This window comes from Barbatula barbatula, assembly GCF_947034865.1.
Source record: "Barbatula barbatula genome assembly, chromosome: 12".
Taxonomy (NCBI): domain Eukaryota; kingdom Metazoa; phylum Chordata; class Actinopteri; order Cypriniformes; family Nemacheilidae; genus Barbatula; species Barbatula barbatula.
This window is the reverse complement of record NC_136775.1, coordinates 16,669,727-16,692,335: the sequence shown is the minus strand read 5'-3', so window position 1 is coordinate 16,692,335 and position 22,609 is coordinate 16,669,727. Positions and strand designations below refer to the sequence as shown.

The window sequence follows — 22,609 nt, the reverse complement described above, 5'->3', positions numbered from 1 at the left end:
CCAAAAACCTCCCTAATGTCTCCATTAGTTTCAGAAGAGATATAAACAAAACAATAAACTGAACTTATTTCACATGGCTGAATTCAAACATTTCTCATCAAGTTTTTTACAAATCCCGATGATTTGACCTAAACAATTGTACAACCTTGATTCATTTCACACCTCCATGCTCTTCATGTATTTAAACAATCGTCTCATTTCCTTTTGTTTTTATTCGTCCGATGCAATTTTAGGACAAATATCTAATACCAAGTAAATATGCGAAGCATAACTGAGATCTCCATGACATCTATAAATCAAGTGATAAAAGAGCTTTTGTCCAATATAATTGAAAAGATGTTTTAAGATATCCATCGATTTAATTTCATTGGAGGCTACTGCACTTAGACTAAGACTAAGCAGAAAGTGAAATATAGTTATCTGCAGATATCGGTGTAGAAATGTCACACTAATGAAAATGAGGCTGAACAGACTGTCTGGTCATATACCGTAAAGCACAGCATTTCATTTCTCGTGTCTCTTTCAAAGTCTTGGGTAATACATTTCACTCCACTGCTTTAGTTCTGTCGTTCTTACCGTCACCCCGGTCTGGCCCCATCGGTTTCTCAGCCAAACCTTGACATCCTCTGTATAACCGAGGGCCAGCGTTTTCATTCGTATTCCTGAGCAAACGACTCGGTACTCTTGTGCTGATGTAAGCGCTTATGTAATGAACCATTACTTGAGATTAATGAAATAAATGCCTTAACCAAACCCAGTAGACCAAAGACCTTTCCAAGACTGTATGACTGAGGTGAAGACCCAGAGATCTGGAGGTGAAGCCTGCTGTTAAATAATATCCAATTATACTCAAACACCTTTACAATATATATTCAGGAATGGAGACATAGTGCTAATTAAACACATTTTGTCCTTTGAAAAGCTTCTCACACTTCAGTCTGCCCATTATGCTCACTTACTAGACTTACTTTGCCCTACCCACCATCCCTTTACTCTTGTGAGCTCTTGATTTAGAGGTAAATTATGGGGGAAAGCATTTCTTTGCTCATTTGAAATAAAACAATAAAGCCTGCTATGTAGATTTACATTAGCTATCATAACCCGTAGCGATCATAACTATTTAACACACCGTAATGTGACCGCCATCTATGTGGAATCAGATCGAAAAAGCAAGTCATTTCTGAAAGAGTGTGTTAAGAAGCAATTTGTTTCTATAATAAAAGCTGATTTTCATAGAAGATTTCACATCTACAGGAAAACCACGATTATGCCTATTTTGCATTCAGCAATCCATCACCCATTCTGTATTAATGAACCTGTGAAAGTGTTAACTATTGTATGTGTAGGGTTATGTTGAAGGCTAGCCAAAAATAACACGGATCATTTATAGACTTAAAGGTACAGAAACAAAAACCACGCTAGTCTATATTCAAATGATAATGAATTTTATAGCGAGTTTTTATAGCACGAGATGAAGGAAGGAACATCATGCTTATGCAGCATCTGCTGAGCGCTGATAACACTATTTATAGAAAATAATGTATGCGTTAGAACCAACTTGCTATGCTTTTAACCACAGATTATTGACACTATATCAAAGCAAAATAAAACGGCTTTCCAAGTGGATATTCACATCCATAATGGTCCATAAAATGACTATATTATGGTCTATGTGTCGTCCCTTCTCCCATGTGTTGGGTATTACTGCTTCTCTTTTGCACGCTTCATTTAACAGAAATCCTACAAAGTATAGCCGTGACCTCCAAATGCGCGTTTCTCACATTAATAACTCGCATCAATGAAAAACTTACATTTACATTTATGCATTTGGCAGACGGTTTTATCCAAATACTTAGGTATCTGCAATCCCCTGGGATCCAACCCACAACCTTGCTTTTTCAACGCAATGCTCTTACCACTGAGCTACAGGAAAGCTTAAAATGGATTGATTTCCATCTGCAGTGGATGTGAAGATGACAACTATCATTTTATCAAGTTCCAAATTAGTTATTGTTTTGCAAGTTTTTTGTCATATCATTACTAGACTGGCTTCAGGATAAACACCAATCTGTGAATGTTCAAAATTTAAGTCAACAAGCCTTTTTGTACATATTGTACCCCGTTTGTGTCAATAAATGGTTTTGTGAATTAAGTTTGTCATTCAAGCCCATCCGTCTCTTCACCCTCATCTTCATCCTCCCCTAAGCTTCAGTCATGTTAACACCTCCTCTGTTGGTTTTGTCTGTGATGGATTGTGAACTCTGGCAGGTGTCACCTTTCCTGACACATATATGCTGCTTTTGTCCTTGACAAACCCATCTGTCTCCCTAATATAAAGCGATGCATCTCGTGCCTCACAGACCTCATTTATTCCCGTCTTTATCACACGGAAAGAGCCGTGTTATTTGTCAAGAGAGGGTAATACACTGCCTTCTGAACATGCATGGTGACCTTGAGCCTGTCTTATTTAAACATGTGCTCTAAGAAACGTCACTGAGAGGCTTAGAACGGAAGGCCCGGGTTTTAGGGAGTTCTCTGACCTCGCCAGATGAAAGGACGTTGTTCATGTACTCCAGGAAGGACTCATCCTTGATCTCGTTGTCAGTGAAGATGAAGCTGATGCCTTTGCCCTGCTGTCCGGCTGTCCTGTACAAGCCCTTCAGGTCCTCCATCAGGTTGGCTGTGTTGTAGGAACTTCAGAAAGGGAATAAGGGAGAGAAACACAAAACGTTTGTACATGAACATCAGCATGAATCCTGTTCTAAAGATGAAATATATCAACAAATATAAAAATGGATCTCATGTAAAGTCAAGTTGAGTAAACATGTAAATATAAGTCAAGGTCATCTTTTATCTTACCATTTCTTCTGTATTATATATGTAAAATGTAAACATGGCATATGAATTTGTCCACAAAATTAGCTAAAATTATAATTAGAACTATAATTAAATGAATAACAAATTCCAGATACTGTATAATTCATGATTATATCCATTTAAATTCCCAATGAGCCGGTACAGTATTGCGATATGGCATCTTTGGAAAACCAAATTCTTCATTGTTACCTCGAATTGCTCTCTAAATTCCAGCAATGCATTTTGTTGAATATAAAAGAGAATAATATGTTGCAAAATACTAAATATTTAATACAAACTATATGGCAACAGAGAAAAGGAATTGGATGTGAAAGCAGCCTGTGCTTTGATGGCGACAAGCTAAAAAACGTCAGACTTTAACACATCCATTCACACAGGAACTGGTGACAGGAAGACCAGATTCATTTATATCAACATCAAACATGTGCGCCAATGAAAAACAATCTCCAAATATGTGTAGTGCCAAAAGCTCGCTGCCATCCTCACAGCCACCAAAGTGCCATTCCCATCACCGAAAGAGATTACCCCAACCCCCTAAAGTAAAAAACTAGAAACTAAAAAAACATGGTCTTGATAGACGTCCTCTACAGACTTTAATGACCAGGACGTATTCCCACTTTCAATTTTAGCAGCAGATTATAAATTGGATTGGAAGTCTGAATTGAAAATGTCCAGTCTCATTGTCTGGATCAGACCGCACGCTTGACTGGTTGCAGATTGTTCCCTCTTTAAAAGCTGAATTGAAAAGTGGAGGCCAGAACAGTCTTCTACACAGATACCATCTACTGGAGCACGTCTAAACTGCATTACACAAGAGAAAGTGTTTCTTGCTCGACATTTACGCATTTCTATTCATAACATTCATTATATAAACATCGTAAAGGTACCGTATGTGCTCCAGTGGATATGAGAAACAAAACAAGTGCGTGAAAAATAAAAGTTTGGATTTAACACCTTTCAGCACCCAAACACAAGAGACGGATGAAATCTTATTTCCCCCCTGGAGGGAAAAAGTGCATTTGAATGCAGCGGCTATGAATTATTGAGTATGTGGAGGTAAAGGTGACTCACCGAGTGAGTGTAATCTGGAAAGTCCTGTAGCCAGCAATGAAAGACGCTAGTCTTGTCAAACTCTGTTTTCCTGAGCCTCCAACACCAACCAGGAGGGCATTTCCCCGGGGGGTCCTGATGATCCGAGAAATCTGTCCAGAGAAAGAGAAGGAACACGGTGGAAACAGAGACAGATGCTTCCTTGTTACCGTGTGAAACCCTTCACACAACCAAAATGGGAAGCAGGACATGTCTACTTCTAGTAATAGGCATGGAAGGTGAATTTTGTTGTGAGCTCTGCGTTCTCCATGCGAAAGGATGCTTATAGATTATTAAAAAGTTATTTTGTCATAAGACAAAGATGAATTGTTAATACCATTACAATAGTGGGGAGAATTGCTTTATTCAAATTTCTTTCTGTTGAACACAAGAGAAGATATTTTGAAGAATGTGTGAAAGCAAACAGTTCCGGGGCACCTTTGACTACCCTTGTCATTTTTCCTACTATGGTAGCCAATGGGGTCCAAGAACGGTTTGGTTACCAGCATTCTTTTAAATATCGTTATCTGTATACAAAGAAATGTATACAGGTTTGAAACAACTCGAGGGTGAGTAAATGATGACAGAATTTTTCATTTTTGCTGAACTGTCCCTAACCAGAACGTCTGTACCTTAACCAGGTGAATCATGGCATCCCTAAAGAAGACCATATCCATTCCTGCACCTCTGATGCTCTCGTTGTACTGATTCAAAAACAGGTTCAGCCTCTCCATCAGACTGTCGAGAGATTTAATGGGCTCGTACACTTTTGGCATGTCAAAATCGGTTTCCTCTGGTTCCTCCCCTGTTCAGGTATAAAACACCACATTAAAAGCCACTTCAATCTAGATTTTGTATCCAAATTGTTACTTTAACAATACATCTTTGGATTTGCGTTTGATCGTTACCTGTGGCTTCAGGTGCATCTCTGAGAAAGTCCACAAAGTACGCGTCTACCCCAACATCCACTATCGTACGCTCTTTTACCCCGAGCTCGTCCTCTACCAGCTGGGCCAGAGTGCAGTCAAACCAGGCCACGTCTTCTGGGGCGGTGTACCGGTCAGCGATCACACGCTTGCATTCATGCTTCCACAACCTCAGTAAGACCTGTGCAGTTCATACATCTTTTTAACATTTACACTTACACATTTGTCAGATGCTTTTATGCTTTCTTCAAGCTACACTGTACATATTATCAGTGTTAAAAAGTGTGTTCTCTTGAAATCGAACCAATGACCTTACAGCCATACACCATATCAACAGAATTGAAGACATACTGCTGTTTGGTGGTGTAGCGTAACTGAATCTACAGCGAAACAAGGTGAACTATGTTGTAACAAATATAATGGTGTACTCGGATAAGCAAATGAGAGCTCTGCATATTAACAAACAGGTAAATATGACAACAAGCATTGGCAACCGATCAATAGCTCTCCAGTGTGTCTGCTAATTCATTTAGCAGAAACGAATTGAATGTGTGTCTAAGAAACAACAGAATCGTGGTTAAACTCACATCGGACAAGTTGACGACTTCTGCGGTCACTGTGAGCATCCCCTGCCAAATGCGCGACAGGTCCCGCAGGTTAAATATGTAGTGGAAGTTGGCTGGAGTGGGCAACATTTTAACCTTCGTCATCTGCCACAGTCTTCGGGTCAACGGAACCAGCCTGACCACCATATTACGCACGTCCTCCGAAAACCCACGACGGGAACAGTAATGTCCCGTGCCGATCACGCCTGCGGGTGAGAAAGATGAACAGAAAGAGATACATGGGGAAGCGAATTGAGCTACTGCTGACAGTAGGTTAAGGACAGAATGACCAAATGTGGTTTTCATGTAGAATAAAAGAGTGAGCTGAATAAGAGAAGTAGCAACTGGCCATATGACATAAAATTTGAAGTGTGTAGGTTAACCTGTGTGTGAACGTGAAATGTCATATCAATGTGCCAATAAAAACATCCAGGCAAGGAGGAACGCTAGCAACGGCTCATAGTCAAAATCAATATGCAATTACAGGATCGGTTCTGCTTAAGCAATGCTCCTGACAACCTTGACCGAATGAAATAAATCAAGCTTTCTTCGAGCCATATAAAGAAGCATAATCCATATAGTTTGCTGTCAATTAAGATTACAATGCATAAATGAGACAACGTTAAGAGGATTCTTTCAAAAGTATTAAAAAAAGATCACTTTTCTTTCAATATGGTTGCTATTCACATGATGCTCATGTGAGATCTCGTCTCAGTGAGCTCTTGTATGAAGAAGAGCACTTGAAACAGGCCCATTTCATGCATTTTAGGGCAACTGTGAAGAAGTGAACATGGAACGAGAAATTGTGTCTCAAATAGACCTTAGTAATACATCTCTGAAGCGATGTTTTACAGCAATGGAATTTGACTGTGTATATGGTAGATGGAAATACTGACCGAATATTTTGTCTATGGAGGCATTGGATGGAAGAGTGCAGTTAAAAATGGAAAACTGTCTCTTTAGTCTTTGAGGGATGTCGTTCCGTCCCCCTCCTGGATGTATCATAGCTGCCAAAAACTGGATATCCACAATGCCGGTGAACTCTCCTGGTTTCTCCAAGTTATAGAAGCCATTCTGCTCCATCAGCTGTCGAACGATCTCATTGGTGACCTTATAGCAGAGATAACAGATACAGAGAAGTTTTTTTTTGAGACTGGGAGGCAATGGAGGTTTAAAGGGATCGTTCATCTAAAAATGAAAACTCTGTCATCATTGACTTACTCTCCTGTCATATTAAACCTGTATGACTTTCTTTCCAAAGCAGAACACAAAAGATATTTTGAAGAAAGTTGGTCACCAAACAGCATAGCCAATTGTAAGTGAATGGGTGACGGTTAACAAGATTCTTTAAAATGACTTTTTAAAATAATCTTTCTGCGTAAAGTCACAGAACTATCACATTAATGAAGGTTATTATGCAGAAACATTAATGCTTGAGATTTGTTACCTGGTCACCCCACTCATTGATCACAGGCATGTTGATGTCATCGATAAAAATTGACATTTTCTTCCCTGCCGGAGGGCCGTAAGTGCTTCCCATTCGCTTATCCACGTAACTCTCCACGGAACGCTGGGGACAGCGAGAAGATCACAGACATGCTGATTACTCTCAAACATCCAACAGCGGCACATTCATAAAAAACACAGATGGGATTTGGATCGATAATGAAGCAGAGATGGTGATGGAAACATTAGCCGGACTAAATAACACAAGACACACCGCTTTCATTCAGTAACACTTTAGAAAACCCGTATATAGACATAATACATCATAAAAGGATTTCAATGCATTGTAATGGATATAGACAGACAGACAGTCAGACACAGACAGACAGTCAGACAGAGAGACAGATATAGACAGACAGATATAGACAGACATAGACAGACAGACACAGATATAGACAGACAGACAGACAGACAGACAGATATAGACAGACAGACAGACAGACATATACATATCATTTGCCATGTTTTGAGTGAAATGGAGCTGATACCTGAAACATGAGGGGTGTGGTGGCTGAGGAGAAATTCAGGCTCTTGGCAGTGTGGGATTCTGGGTCATATTTTGACATGTAGCCTTTTATGATGACAGTTTTGGCAGTTCCCTGTTCTCCTATTAAAAGCACAGCCTGAAACACATGAAGAAGATATGAGAGAGAGAGAGAGAGAGAGAGAGAGAGAGAGAGAGAATCTGTGCTTCATAGTGCTTAGTGACAAACAAGCCTCGCTCAGAGAATGCAATGATACATGTCAATGCCACACTAGAGAACAGACCTACTCAATCTACAGAGTATAAAATGATGAAATGTATGTACTAGCTTGATAACTGATTCTTGTTCAATTTTGAACCCAAACAAGTTACACATTGCAGCTTAAATAATCGTATGCATCTCTCATTACAAGCACTAGTTTAATATCTGACAGTACATCTAAATATTCTCAGCAAGACCCATCAGACTCCCACCTTGCCCTGCTTGGCAATAGTCTGGATGAGGAAGTCTGTGCGAACGTTGTCCACATTGGGCACCAGTATGGAGCTGTATTCCGGCGTGAAGTCAGGTGGGTAGATGTACTCCTCCACTCTGCTATTCCAGTGAACCCAATGACCTGAAAAAAACACAATAGCTCAACTTCCACTTTCAGAAATCTGAATAAAGCAAAATGAAAAAAACTTCATTAAAATTCCATACCCAGGCACAGCTACAGTATGTTCTATAATAAAACAGGGTTATTATCTCCAGCTGTGACAGACAGGTGGAATATCCGGCCTGAATATGTAAACCTCGAAAACTGTTTCTTATTTAGACATGAATGCCGCCAATTAAAAGCATCCGTTTCGGTTGCAAAGTGCGACAAAGCTTGCAAATGAGATGCGATTTTTAAAAACAAGATGATTTTGAGCATGTGTAAAAATCCCATGACCTTGAGACGGTAAACCAAAGATCTTTTTAAGTATTCAGTTTGGTATTACTCATTCTGTGGGCCACCAAAAAACGTCCCGACACTCTTCAATCGAAAAGCCAATGTAATGTAACCATTTTATTTTGTATGTGTATGACTTATACATGCACTTTATGTTCAGAAAATAAGGCAGGGTTTATTTGCTGGAGATGCATCCGATACTTTTGGGACTTTCGGCGTTGGATATTTCGATGTTAAAGTAAGGAGAGCAAAAATATCAATTCATATGTAAAAGCCCTGTTATGTGTAAACAGAAACACTGACAAAAAGTGGTTTGAGTGCTTATATATAAGAAGTGCGAGTTTGGTACCATCATTAGTGATGTAAAAGTCGAACATAGTGTCCTCGCTATGGGTTGGGATGTCTGGAAGGTCAAGGTGAATGTCGTCATGGCGACGGAGCCAGTTCTCCAACTTGATTCGATCGTCAAGTTCCAAGAGGGCTCCAACACTCCAAATCAGAGCGAAGACGTACAGGCGCTCCATGTGCTCACGGGACAGCTCCCCCCCCTGCTCCTGAGGAGTTACATCATCAAAGACACCATCAAAGCTTCCATATTTCAGTTTTTGGTTCAAAGAGACATAATGTAGTCGAAAAACTTTTTCACTGCTGTCAGAATTATATGCTTTTAACGTATTACTGCTCCCGCTTACTTTTTATAATGCAGGTCATTTCTGTATAGAAGTATTAAACAGCAAAAAAAGATTTGAAAAGTTCAGAGAAAAAGTTGAAAATGAAGCGTCAATGATGCAAACAAAAACACAAACGTTCTCTGGAAACTCTATTAGACATAAGTGTTTAGCCCGAGGTGTTAATATAGGACGAATTCCTATTCATAATAATGTTCCGACACTTTCTGTGTTACTGTCCATCGCAGAAATGCTCAAATCACATTATCGCTATTCGCTAGCAGGTGGCACTGTTATTATTGCTTTGTAACCACCGTGAATAAATGAATTACAGCTAGACTAAAGTGATTTTGAAGGTTAAGGCCCTTTTATACAGAGCCAGTGTGTGCGATCCACATTCAGCTTGTGTTTAAATGGACCAAAGTTCTCATAGAAAGATAATGTGGGGACAATAGAGCCGTATAGTGTTTATATCTGACAGCTATATGATTTAAGAATGACAATGAATGTTTGACATTTCCTGCCGTCAATTCACAATAATCATATTCTTGACTTTTACATAACATGCTTAGTAAGAGAAATATCTAGTCTTGTTTTATGAGATTTTTGTTTCTTACCCCATTGGCGAATTCTTGGTTTAAACAAATTTACATCATTATTTTATGTTAGGGATAGTTCACCCAAAAATGAAAATTCTGTCATCATTTACAACATTTTTATTGTTTCACTGAACACAAAAGAAAATATTTGGGAAAATGGTTGTAACCGAACCGTTCTGGGCACTATTGACTTCCATTGTAGGAAACCAAAGAAGTCCCATCCGTCTCCTCTCCACCTATAGCTGGTGTGTGGTGAGCGCAATGGCGCCGTTGTACTGTGGATGCTTGTTTGAGCAGAGACCCCCCTTCATATGATTGTAAAGCACTTTAGGTGTACAGCAATACACAAAGCGCTATATAAATTCATTCAAACGAAACTGCTATGGTATTCAATAGTGCCCCAGAACGGATTGGTTTCCTACATTATTCAAAGTATCTTAATGTGTGTTTAACAGAACAAAGAAAATTTTCATTTTTGGGTGAACTGTTCCTTTAAATAGTGGTGTATACAAAGTAATTAGCACCTATGTTGAGTCTAAACAGCTGTCTCATAGCACAAAGTAATTGTATATGACATGCTCACTTTAAGGATTGTCAAATAAGCTATTTACAAAAAGTTTCAAAGTTCATTTCTTCTTCTTTTGCAGTTCTTTGGCGGTCTGCAAACCACCTTCATGTGCTGCTTCTGCTTTACGAGACTGTTGGTGAACAACCTCCCAGATGGCGGAAAGTTAGTTAGGTTAGCAAAAACCAAAGTGCGCTCATTTAGAAAAGTGAAATGATTGGTCAGTTTTATGGTCACTCAAAATTAATCAGCCCCATAGATTTACTGTACTGTCAGCAAGCGGTATGCTACTAGAAGTTAGCACACGTTCGACTTCTTGCAGCATGCGGTTTTGAATTACTCGTGTGAGACTTGGAAATCGTCCTCATCGATCCAGGAAGTCAAATATACATATCTAATAGGAAAAATGTCCCGGCTTTTATTGAAAATAGGATTTTAAAGTTTTTTTGATAGTTTAGGTCCTCATAGAGGGTCTAGAGGGCCCGCTACTGCTTCAAATAAAATAAAGATCATGTAGGATCGAATGGGGTGTGTAAATATACTCAGTTTTTTTTCAGATGCATCAAGTTAATGTAGCAATCAACAGAAACAGAAAATAAACATCGAGATGGCACAACCTTGGGCTGAATGAGTCCTTGCAGCATGTTTATGCATTGCATGATGACGAAGGCCTCCAGCATCTCCATTTTATACTGCAGAGACTGAACGCTGAAGCGGAAAAGCTCAAGAAAGGAGGACGAGAATAGATCCCTCAGGACCAGCCCTTCCTGAGGGGAACGATTCTTCAGCCAACCCTAAAACACACACACATTCGTAAGGACCCAACCGGGTTGAGAGATAGAAATACACACACACTGGTTATCTAAAATGAAATGAGGTGTCCTTTTGTTCTCAGATAATTTAATAACTAAACTTTCTCCGTTTCGTCGTCTCCCTCATTTCCTCTTTATCAGTGGAGCACTTTGAAGTCTATTGTAAAGAGAGAGAGAAATGCCCTGGGAATTCTACACTTCATTAATATGGAGTGGAGCAATGGGAATAACAGAAGCACTGCAACTACAGCTGGATACAAATGAACAGAGAGAAATAATAATCTACAATTGTAAAGATCAACATAGCGATCATTCAGTACATGTTTCTCACCACCCACCTCCAAAATAGGACTCCAGTTCAGGACAGAGGAGCTCATAAACACCATCCCGTTACGGGACACTGTGGCCGGGGAGGCGTTATCGATGTTGTGAGGCTCGAACACGATCTTGCACGTCGGTGCCATGGGTATACGGTCACCATTGGCCAATGTCAGCGTGCGATTATCGTCTAGGACTGAGTTGAGATTTTCAATCCATATGGCATCAACCGGGCCATCGAGTACGATCCATATGTGTTCCCCTATACACAACACATGTATTACATATAAGAAATGGAGCCGATATAGAATGGTCCCTATTTGATGTCTGCACTTGTTCATTGGTTTTAGAAAGTCTTGTCAATGGGTTCATGTGTGTTTGTACCATTCAAATGAGCCATTATATTTGATGTGTTATAGATTTCATCATTTTACAGTTCAAGAGGGTTTTCAACCACTTCAACATCCATTAGCTTCCACCAGAAACTGACTGACCAAACAGTTCTAATAGGGGCTCTGATGAAATATTCTAATATTTTCGCGTTTTATCATTTCAATGAGCCTTAATTTATAGGGATATATGTAAAAGAAAATCACATCTTATACCAGTCACAAATGTTGTTTCTATACTGTTTTGCCCCAGACTGTGATTTATACCTTTCTTGGCTCTGAGGGTTTTCCTCCACAAAGTAGAGAAGATTCCATCAGTCCAGTCATTGGTTGCCACGTCGAGCCGGCCGAACATTTGGGGTGCGGTGATGGCTTTCGGGTTCATCCGCATCTCTCTGTGAGGCTGACCACAGTCTAAACAAAAAAGAATATTCACACGCATTACTGTAAGTAAGACATAGGGTCGAGATTATTGTCCCAGAAAACTCAAAGTCCCAGAAATTCTACGTTAATGTGAAGTCAGATACGGCAGCACAGAGCCAAGCAGCGTAGCACCATGGTTTGTAAAAATGAACAAATTGTTTTCTATCAGTGTTCACATACCGGCTCCGCTACAACTCATTACGATGTTCTGAGTCCTGAAGCGACACAATGCACCACTCGAAAAAATGTAACATTAAATTCAATGTTATTTGACTGAAGTTATCTTTAATGTACACATTAGCTGCAACATGCATTTATCTGTTTGGGAATAACGGAAAACAGCGCTTTAATACAGAAAACGGATCGATTCTACAACATTAATAAGAGAGTTGTTTTAGACATCCGCATTGGGTGTGTGATCACTTTAAATGAACCGGCCCATTACATAGCTCACTTCTTTGACTCAATAAATAAATAAAGATATATTAAACGTTGATTTTGACTACAGTCGTCATATTAAAATACCGCACCGTTCAATTCTGCGACTGACCAATCACAATCAAGTATTTTTTGTATGCAAAACTCGAAGGATTTTAGGACTTCCGGTTCCATCGCTCCAAAGTCTATGGGTTTTTTGAATGGGTTCTGGTAAATTGGCCGAAATAAGGTCTGTGGTAAACGAAACCTCTAAATATTCACGTTTTAATCTGTGAGATAAAACATTTAATATACCCGCTTGTGATTTTTTAAAGCCTTATTGTGTCTTACAACAGCGGTTGCTAACAAGTTGCTCAACAAATAATGCAAGATGGGCACAAATCTCTTAAAACGTAGGTGCAGATTAATTCACAGAGTAATTACTCACCAGGGAACACATTTTGTTTGAAAGTTTGAAAGATTGTCGGAGGCTTGGCGGTGGTGACGTATGTATCGAGCGACCTTATGTGTAGTCTGTTTATAGCATCGTGTTAGATTTTTACTTCTGCCGATTGTATGTCGGCTTCAACAGTAACAAATGCGGTGTTTATTTGTAAAGATTGCCTCAATAATCAAAACATGTAAACATCATAAACCGTTGTTAATAAAATAGCTTATTTTTTGCGATCTTCCAAAAGTGTATGGGAAAAATGCATAGGCTTTCGGTCGAGTGAACCAGCACGGCCCTTGTTCCGGGTTGGTCTCTGAGGTACTGGAAATAGACCACTTTGCAAGATTTAAACACTGGTTCAGAAGCACTTATTTTTAAAACGTACATATGTAGTTAAATCTTACAGAAATGTCTTTAACATTTTAATTTGGTTATAAATGTTGGTTGTATTCTGTTTAAACGTTTGTGCAGTGTTAAAAACTGAAACAATAAGTTCTTCTGGACCAGCGTTGATAACGTTTTCCAAAGGGGTCTATAAAATGTATGTGAACTGTGTCTTTGTTGTGGGGTCGAATGTTCGATTCTTACCGGTCATTGCTTTCATTAGGGTATGAATGCATGTTGTTTTTCCTGCTCCGCTGGGTCCCAGTGCCATCATACCATGACGAACTCTCTGAGTCTCATAGAGCTGAATGATCTTTAACTTCCAGGGTGGGTGGTTGATCAGACCAGCCTCAGTTACCTGGTCAATGCCCGACAGACATTATACACAAAAAATGACATATTGACTTTAAACTGGTAGCAAATATGGGAAGAGTTAACAATGTTAACAATTAAAAAAATTAAAATGGTCTTTTTAACCTGTTTGTCTATGGCTGCTTCCAGATCAGGGTATCCGGCTTTATCCAGCTGAATTCCAGGGAAAAGATCCTCAATCAAGCTCAGGAACAAGGGTTCATCCTCATCAATCTTAAAAGACGGAGATACATCGAATCTTTAAAAAAATATATTCAGGAAATGGAATAAACCCTGAACTTTGTCAATGATGGCACACTGTGTTGTCAAAGTTGGCAAGAACTTTGTAATACTTTATATTGGTGAGATATTTGCAAAACACGGTGACAAACATAAAAGCTGATTTATAATCCCGAAATATCGAAATACAAGGTTTCAGAAGGACAGCAGCAGTATATCCATACACCCCAAAATCAATAGTAATATAGGCGTATCATGCGGGTCGAATATATAGAAAATGATCTCTATGTGCTTTAGTAGTCTCACCAGTTTGGACAGGTTCATGTCCCGCAGGACCCTCATGACGATGGTGGACTCCGTGTCATTCGGATTGGCCCGTTTTGCAGCGCCAAGTGTGCGCAGGACAGACAGGATATTACGGAGACCAAAGTCGTAGTGAACCTGACAGACAATAGAAAACCAAATGTGACGTAGCAAAGGGTCTTATTTATAGTTTTTCTAAACAAATTGTAACGTCCAGCAGTAAAATGATTGTACACCGTAGAAACCGTGAATCACAAGGGAATTAGTATTAATGCTACTCACCTGTTTAGAGAGCTGCTCCTCGCACAGTTTGTACAGCGTGAAGAATTTTCGGGCTAGTTCGATGTTGTCAATGAAGCCACAGCTTGCCAGTTTCACTCTGATAATGATCTGTCTGTCAGGAACCATCATTGCCACTGAGCGGAAGTTGATTTTCAGATTCTCTGGAAGCTCCTGCCTCCCCGCGTATCCTGGGTTCTGTATGAACGAGGAAAAAAAAGGGAATACATCAGGGAAAAATAACACAACGTAGATTAAGGTTAATGTATTTGAGTAACTTTTATGTAATTTGGTCTAGTATCAGTTTTTTCGTGCGTTTGAGATTTATTAAGTAACCATTATAGACCAGCTCACCATGGTGAGGAAGATGCCAAACTCCGGATTCATTCCCACGTTGTCTCCATCAGTGAAAATGAAGGTCTTTCTTCGTTCCTTCTTGCAGGTGAGCACTGTTGCGATTTGTTGGGCAGCGACCGAGAGGACGGGCAGGTCAATCCGGTTAAACTCATCGAAACAACCCCAGGAGCCAGACTGGGCAAGACCTAGTCATTCAATAAAAACAAATCCCAAAACTTCAGACAACCAAGCCATTTGTTAATATGTTTATTTTGACACACTATATCATCTGGACATTAATGTTAAACGTCACATGAACAAACTGGAAACCTGGTGCTGATGCTGGTAACAGCAATATGAACTAATAGCATTGTCTACAGATTTATAAGACGTTGATCACAGATTTGCGACACCTTTAAATATTCTGCCCAGGCCTCTGAAGTCCATCTGGTCAGAGCAGTTAAATACCACCACGTATTTGCCAAGGCAGCGGCCCATGTCTTTAGTGGTCTCTGTCTTTCCTGTGCCCGCGGGCCCGGCGGGAGCTCCGCCCATGCTCATACCCAGAGCCTGAGCTAAAGTAATGTAGCATCTGGAAAAGATATCGAACGACATATCTTTTTTGAATAATGCAGAAACTATTTTAGTTAGAATTTGAAGGGAGTATGAAGATCAAGACCAAAAATGACATAAATGACCCACAGTGGGAAAATAAGTTTGTAAATCAGAACCAGCACCTGTCAGTGAGAGGAGTGATGACCAGCCTGTCAGTACAGCCCAGGAACTCATTTTGATAGATAAAGCCCACATCCGTGATGTTGATCATCATCTTATCCGAGTCCTCATTGAAGTAAAAGCGGCACTGCTTCAACCACTCGAAGTCTGTGGGGCTTTTAATGTGCAAACGACACTGTGGGTCAAGAAGAGATTCGACAGGGATTAGTCTCGGCGGGTGGCCTATCTTCTGGAGCTGTCTGCGAATGCTGTGACATTCTTGTTGACAAATATCACATTTGGCATTCACACATGATATATTGAGACATACGACCTTGCTGAAAATCAGCGTACGAAGCGTTTGGAAACAAAAGCATATTAAACCCAGGAGCTGGCGGTCATTTGGGTGTTTTTATGCTAAGTTGCCTTGGCTGTTGTCTGTTTTCTTTACTAAACTCAAATGAGCTAGATATGGGACATAATGAGTTTCAAATGAGCATTTGATAAAAGCATCTTATATTCATGTTCATGTCAGGGCGACACCACGACCCTTTTGCTACAACAGAACTGAGACTAGCCACTTTTACTGACTGACCAACTTACCAAATCATCAAAGATGTCCCTCTGATGCACATGAATGGTGATCAGCGTTTCATACTTTGTCCGTTCAACAGACCCGAGGTCCTGTGTGGTCATGTCTATCAAAGTGTTGAGGAGCTCAAGGAAAAACTGATTGGTCTTAGCCATGATCTTGCGGTCATATCTGGCACTGGTCAAAGCGTCTTCAGAATCCCTGGTCCAGATCATCTGAACTCCTAGTAAACCAACCTAAACCAAAGAAAGCCAACTGTCCTGTCAATATCTTTAACTTACGAAAACATTCTGAAACGGTCACTGCGTTGAATACCTGCGCAGCAAAGGAGTCCAAAAATTCGATCAGTTCAAAGGCGGAGTCCTGAATGGCAAGAGCGGCCTGACGGATGATGAGGTGCAAAGATCTCTGGGATTCTTTAAGGAGCGCATTAAGCCAGACCTCCACGTTGCCTTCTGCTAGGACGGGTCTGTCCAACTCAACTGTCTCACCCTCACGTGAGGATATTGCCAAAATCTTATCATAGATCTGAAATGTAAACACAATGTGGTGTATTTTGTGCTTGTTTAAGATTGTTTGACATTTAAAGTAATGTACCGGAATAGTATAAAATGTCATTATTATAAGAATAAAGTTAACCTTATCGTGAAAGCGGACCGATTTGATGTTGTCAAAGATGTTGAGCAGGTGAGCTTGGATGGTGTGCGAGTCAGACGCTTGGCCCAAAATCTCCAGCAATGCCGGGTCTGATACAAAGAAGAAACGTGGAAACAACAAGCGCTTCTTCTCCAAGTACCTTTAAAACATAGAAAACATCTTTAATGTTTAACGTACACGCAGATGTAACACAAACAAGTCACAAACTGATCCCAAAACAAAAATTGTAGCCAAGTTGTAACAGCAAAATGTATAAATTGTTATAATATCAAAATATTTTTCGCCCACAGCACTAGACGGATTTGCAAAAAGTTTCCAGTTGCGTTAGGTTGATAACTGACTACACTGATCCTGTGCTTGTCAGACATGAGGGCTTGACAGCGAAACAGATGTTGAACGTACCCTGTGAGAGATTTCTGGCACATCTCAAGCTGTTCCAGCAGGTGAGGCAGTAGCTGACCCATAGTCTCGTCCCCAACACACGACTGGACCACATTGGGCATCTCATGAGCGCGAGTCATGATTTTCACCCAGGACTTATCGATATTGGAGAAGCGCTTGGCTTCCTAAAAACATTAAAACAGGTGGTTTGTGGGATTTGACAAAAAGTACGAAGCTGTTCCTTCGAAAATAAAAGCAGTTTTGCATTTTCTTAAATCCTTGAAGGCTTTCGGCATACAGTCATGGTCTAAAGTTATGTCATTGACTTGGGAAACTTACCGTCTTTTAACTAAACAACGTTTTACTGAAACATATTATTTAAGATGTATTGAAACCTTGCATACTTATATTCGTAAACAGAGCTAACTATGTTTCTAAACATTTTCACTGCAAAAAATGACTTTTACACGAAGCATTTTTGTCTTGTTTCTAGTGAAAGTATCAAAACTTCTCACTAGGCCATTAATTGACAGGAAAAGGGACCCAAGATATTTAGTCTTGTACAATAATACAAGAGTTAAGTAAGTTTATGGTAAAAACAAGCAGAAAAATCTCTGTCCATTGCGTGAGAAAAATAAACTTGAATTTAGTTTGACCTTTTTTAAGTATCTAATTCCAGTTTATTTTTCCTATTTTTGCTTGTTTTACCATAAACTTACTTAATGCTTATATAATTTTTCATAAAACAAGACTAAATATATAAGGTCACTTTTCTAGTAAAGTAATTGTATTTTGATTTAAGAATGTTTAGATATTTGTACTACAAAACAAGACAAAGACCCATAGTGAGAATATCTTGTTATCATGTTTTTATTGTGTTTCGTTGTTTGTTAGCTGTATTATTATTATTATTATTACTGTTATAATAACTTTACCAAAACAACCCAACTGTAGTTTGTTTGATATTAACTGGAATGCACAATAAAAAAACATGATTTTTAGGAAATATGTTTATAAAAACAAATTCTAATATACACTTTGTACTAAAATATTTCCCTTTTCATAATCGCACACCGTTTAAAGTTCTTTAGAAATAAAACAGAAATAAAGAGGACTGACCTCCAATCCATTAATGCTTTGATCACAAAGAATAAAAGTCTGGCTTTACCTTCGGTAGCTGTTTGGCAATGTCCCCTCCCACAAACACGGCCTCAAGATAAATCCAGAGGTTTTGTACCGTCATCCAGTTCTCAATGATGTCTGTAGTGTTAGAGAGATTGTGAACCCACTTCTGTATCTGTGCTTTGAATGGGGTGTTATACCTGTGGAAATACAAGACACAGCCCAAGACACCCATGTCACACCGTTCGGTGAAAATGCTTTATTAATAAAGGTTTTAATATTGTCATTGCTCACATTGTAGTAACACACTGCACATTACACAGGGATGGGAGAAAAACACATTACAGGACTCAACAGACTCCGTCTTCACAATGATAGAATTTGATTGTGTGAATGTAAATGTTGCATTTCTTTTAACGTCTCACCTGTTGCTCATGAGGGAACCCAGCATCATCAGGCTGTCCTCCATGTTAGCTATGATCTCCGACGTGCTGTCACCTCTCAGAAGAAGCTCTCCTCTGGTTTTGAAGTGGGCGAAGGTAAAGGTCTTGTTGTCCCACTCTGCGATCACCTGCTTGAGTTTCTGCTCGATGTCTCGCTCCTTCACAGCGCTGATACAGATGTCCTGCTCAAATAGGTATGGAAAATGATTCACTTTAAAGCCAAAAGCAAGATGAATGTTACAATAAAAAACAAATTATAACCTCAATTTCTTCTTTGTACTTCAGAAGTGGAGCTTCCATGATATTCCGAAGCTTGAAGTTATCCGTTTCAACCTCAAAGGTGTGACCTGTGACCTCCGTGATCCTCTTCCAGTGACGCGTCATCATGGCTTTATTAGTCATCAGCTCCAGCAGGGGGCAGCACTCACTGAATTCATCGATGGTTTTCTTCAGGTCCATAAACGCCTGCCATTCTTTAAGGCCTCGTGGCAGCTTGCGACACCTGCGATTCGGTTAATAACCTCAGTGGGGTAAAGGCATACGCTGAACAGTGCTTTGAAAGTGTGAATGTTGTGCGATAACATATAAATCTGACTGAATGCAAGTGAATGTTCGCATTCACATCTGCTGAGGTAAACCTCCAAGGCGAATTTGAAAATCGGGTAGAAAAACTATTCACAAATGATCTTTGCGTTACACACGTGAAACTACGCCAAGTTTCAATTCAATCTTTTGCAGACTGTTCAATTTTGTGATATCCCATACAGGTACCAGACATAAAAAATATAAATCCCCTGATGCATTCATGCCTTTCAAAGCCAAAAAGGACTGAATTTCTCACCTCGTCTGAAACTCGAGGAGCTCGTTATTGATTCTCTCAATGTGGATGTCGGCCCATGAGATGTCGTAGTAGCCGTTGACTGTGTCGATGACGTTGTTGTAGAGACCGTAGAGTTTTTGGAGGAGCGTCAACTGTTTTCTGATCTCCAGCAGCTGAGGGTGCTGGGTAACGGGCAGACCAAAGAGCTCCTCCCCTCCCGTGTATGTGATGTACTTGCGGAACAGGTTGTCAAAGTGATTCTGTCAAATGCCAGATGTAATGTTAATATCCCATTGGCATGCATTGATCTATAGCATATTCCCACGCTGTTCTCAATTGACCGAGAATGCTCACCCCGCGTTTTTTTAATTCATTGTACTTTACAGATATTGTCAAGTTGATTTATTTGAGACTGTGTTACGAAAACATCTTTCACCAGACAAGACAAATAACAGGAAACTGTACCTGGAACATAATAAGCCTGTCGCTGGCATCCTGGGGAGCTAATCCTACCACCATGGGACCATCCTGAAGATTTCAAAGAAACAGATGCACATAACATTCATTTACTAAATACAAACACTTTGTTTTCAATGTACAGTCAGGAATTCAGAAAACCCACAGGAATGGAAACTGAGAAAACTACAATGTATTGTCTTCAACTTTAATTGCTTAAGGGAGCTCAAAGCAAGAGAAGCGGGTTGATAAAGTTTACCCGGTCCTCAGGACTCACCCTCTCATAGCCATGGTAAAAGTTCTGGCAGTCCTCCACGAAGGTCTGAACATTCCCGATGAGTTCTCCTCTGAAATTCGGCTGCAGGGCCACCAGTTCATTCTGTACCTCTGTGCTACGAGCCAGCAGTTTCTCCCAGGTGTAGCGAAGGGTGTCCACTTTCTCGGCTTCCTCTTTGGCCACCAACAGTCCATACTTATGCAACATACTGTACGATTCCTGTCGACAAAACCACCGTAATGGACTGTGTTTTGAACATCAATTGCGATGTTCTTTGCCGCAACAATTGATTGTTGGTTTTTACCTCAATTGGGCCAACTTGAAAATCTATGGAGATCTGGTTCTCCCTGATTTCTTTGAGCGTTGCCATGGTGATGCGGATGTCATCCAGATCCTTAATCTGTCGGTTGAGTTTCTTGCTCGCCTCATCCACGAAAGCGAAGATCTGTTCCATCTCCATGCGATACTTCCTGTTGCAATGGTGACCGAAGTCCATTATCCAACTCTTGCTCTCGGTGGTCAGTGCCAACTTTAGATCGGCTGTGGGTGAGATCAATACGCAATAGTTTCTTTCATTTATTCTCGCTTACATTTATACTCTTTTGGCATCATTGGTCCTGCTGATTCACTGTCTGTGTGTACTGTACCTGTATATAGGGCCAAAGCTCCCACTAGAATAAACTCCGGCTCTGTGTTAATTTCCAGCTCCAGATCTCTGTAATACAAGATCTGAGACTCGAACTCCGAGAGCAGAGGGTTTGCCTGGATGAACTTCAGGATGGTCTCTTCTCGATCTTTCTTCCAGATGTGATGATAGAGGCTGAAGCAATCCAAAGCCTTCATGACTTCCTGTAAAACATGTTTTATATGTTACTATTCTCATATTGTTACAGTAGTAGCACAAGCAAGTCAAATGATCTTTTTTTCAATAAAACAATAAGACTAGACTATGGCAAATCTTCAGACCTTCTTGGTGGAGTTGATAGATGAACTGAGTACAGACACCAGTTTGACAATTTCTTTGTTTTCGGAGATGCTCTTGTTGTAATTCTTGACCTGGAAGGGAATGACCTGGTGTGCGGATGCTGAGATGTCTGAAGTACTGCCTGAAAAAACAAAACACGTATTGTAGAGGAGTAAGAAATCACAATGATGAGATTATCAGATATGATCAACTATAAGGAAGAATTAGTCAGTAACGTTATTGTTTTGTCTCAGATCAGTTTAATGAAGATCCATCTATTTATTTTTAGTGCAGACATGTTTGGTTGAGATATTATGCTGTGGCACAGCAGCACTGCACGTTTTATTTCCATTACTTCTCTATTCGAGAGGGAAAGAGAGAGAGATGTTGATGAGATTCTGATACCGTGACAATAGAAATACGTCACCACTTTAAAACCACATCCTCCAATCAAATGATTGGAGATCAGCTCATCCATCCACAGCTTTTATTTTCAACCATTACGAAAGTTGTTTTTTAACTGACCTGTTGGGTTTGGATTTGCTCTGCTGAGCTGTGTAATGAGAGAGAGTGAGGAAGATTCGTACCTGCAAAGCTGCGATAGGTCAATTCACAGTCTTCTGATTCGCTCTCGTGGCTGTTCTGTTTCAGGGCGGCCATCCGCCGCTCACTCATTTTCCTCTGTGACAGCAAAAACACTCTGACATTTTGCATACGTTTCACTTGAACGCAAATTACAACATATTCATGAGAATTAAAGGTGAATCAAATAAGAAGCAAGATGTTAGTGAAACCCCCCAAAAATATTAAACAAACTTGCAAATGTCAGTGCATTCAATAGCAAAATATCAGATAAACCTAAATCAAAAGTTAAAAAAATTAAATTTCGTATTATGCCATAATAGGAAAGATTTCGTTGTTCTGTTGAACACAAAATATATTTTGAAGAATGCAAGAAAGCAAACAGTTTTGGGGAACTTTTGTCTTCCACAGTAATTTTTCCTACATTGGTAACGAATGGTGGCCAAGATCTGTTTGGTTATAAGCATTCTTCCAAATATCTTTCTCTGTGTTCATCAGAACAAAGTTTATACAGATTTGGAACAACTCGAGGGTGAGTAAAGGATGACAGAACTATCCCTTTAGAGCAGAATAAAACGGCAAAAAAAAAACTGACTAGATGTGCTTATGTATTAATTTAAAAATCCATAGACTCATACTTTATGAGA

At 39.8% G+C, this 22,609-nt stretch overlaps 1 protein-coding gene across 1 annotated transcript in view; it reads right to left on the bottom strand.

Moving 5' to 3' along the window:
* The window catches only part of dnah5 (dynein, axonemal, heavy chain 5), a gene marked incomplete at its 5' end in the record, with an annotated part of 67,302 nt that overhangs the window by 29,510 nt on the left and 15,183 nt on the right, over positions 1–22,609 (bottom strand). Inside the window, 34 exons of the mRNA XM_079469030.1 lie at positions 2,541–2,694; positions 3,949–4,079; positions 4,599–4,771; positions 4,875–5,073; positions 5,480–5,703; positions 6,394–6,607; positions 6,945–7,067; positions 7,492–7,626; positions 7,962–8,104; positions 8,769–8,973; positions 10,869–11,045; positions 11,402–11,643; positions 12,038–12,184; positions 13,650–13,803; positions 13,923–14,030; positions 14,343–14,477; positions 14,622–14,816; positions 14,973–15,160; positions 15,368–15,546; positions 15,692–15,864; positions 16,272–16,496; positions 16,576–16,788; positions 16,900–17,056; positions 17,320–17,483; positions 18,467–18,620; positions 18,846–19,045; positions 19,125–19,365; positions 19,705–19,943; positions 20,149–20,211; positions 20,417–20,635; positions 20,721–20,956; positions 21,064–21,265; positions 21,383–21,522; positions 21,968–22,061. Coding sequence (XP_079325156.1) covers positions 2,541–2,694; positions 3,949–4,079; positions 4,599–4,771; positions 4,875–5,073; positions 5,480–5,703; positions 6,394–6,607; positions 6,945–7,067; positions 7,492–7,626; positions 7,962–8,104; positions 8,769–8,973; positions 10,869–11,045; positions 11,402–11,643; positions 12,038–12,184; positions 13,650–13,803; positions 13,923–14,030; positions 14,343–14,477; positions 14,622–14,816; positions 14,973–15,160; positions 15,368–15,546; positions 15,692–15,864; positions 16,272–16,496; positions 16,576–16,788; positions 16,900–17,056; positions 17,320–17,483; positions 18,467–18,620; positions 18,846–19,045; positions 19,125–19,365; positions 19,705–19,943; positions 20,149–20,211; positions 20,417–20,635; positions 20,721–20,956; positions 21,064–21,265; positions 21,383–21,522; positions 21,968–22,061 — 5,946 coding nt within the window. The remainder of the gene's footprint in view (positions 1–2,540; positions 2,695–3,948; positions 4,080–4,598; positions 4,772–4,874; positions 5,074–5,479; positions 5,704–6,393; positions 6,608–6,944; positions 7,068–7,491; positions 7,627–7,961; positions 8,105–8,768; positions 8,974–10,868; positions 11,046–11,401; positions 11,644–12,037; positions 12,185–13,649; positions 13,804–13,922; positions 14,031–14,342; positions 14,478–14,621; positions 14,817–14,972; positions 15,161–15,367; positions 15,547–15,691; positions 15,865–16,271; positions 16,497–16,575; positions 16,789–16,899; positions 17,057–17,319; positions 17,484–18,466; positions 18,621–18,845; positions 19,046–19,124; positions 19,366–19,704; positions 19,944–20,148; positions 20,212–20,416; positions 20,636–20,720; positions 20,957–21,063; positions 21,266–21,382; positions 21,523–21,967; positions 22,062–22,609) is intronic.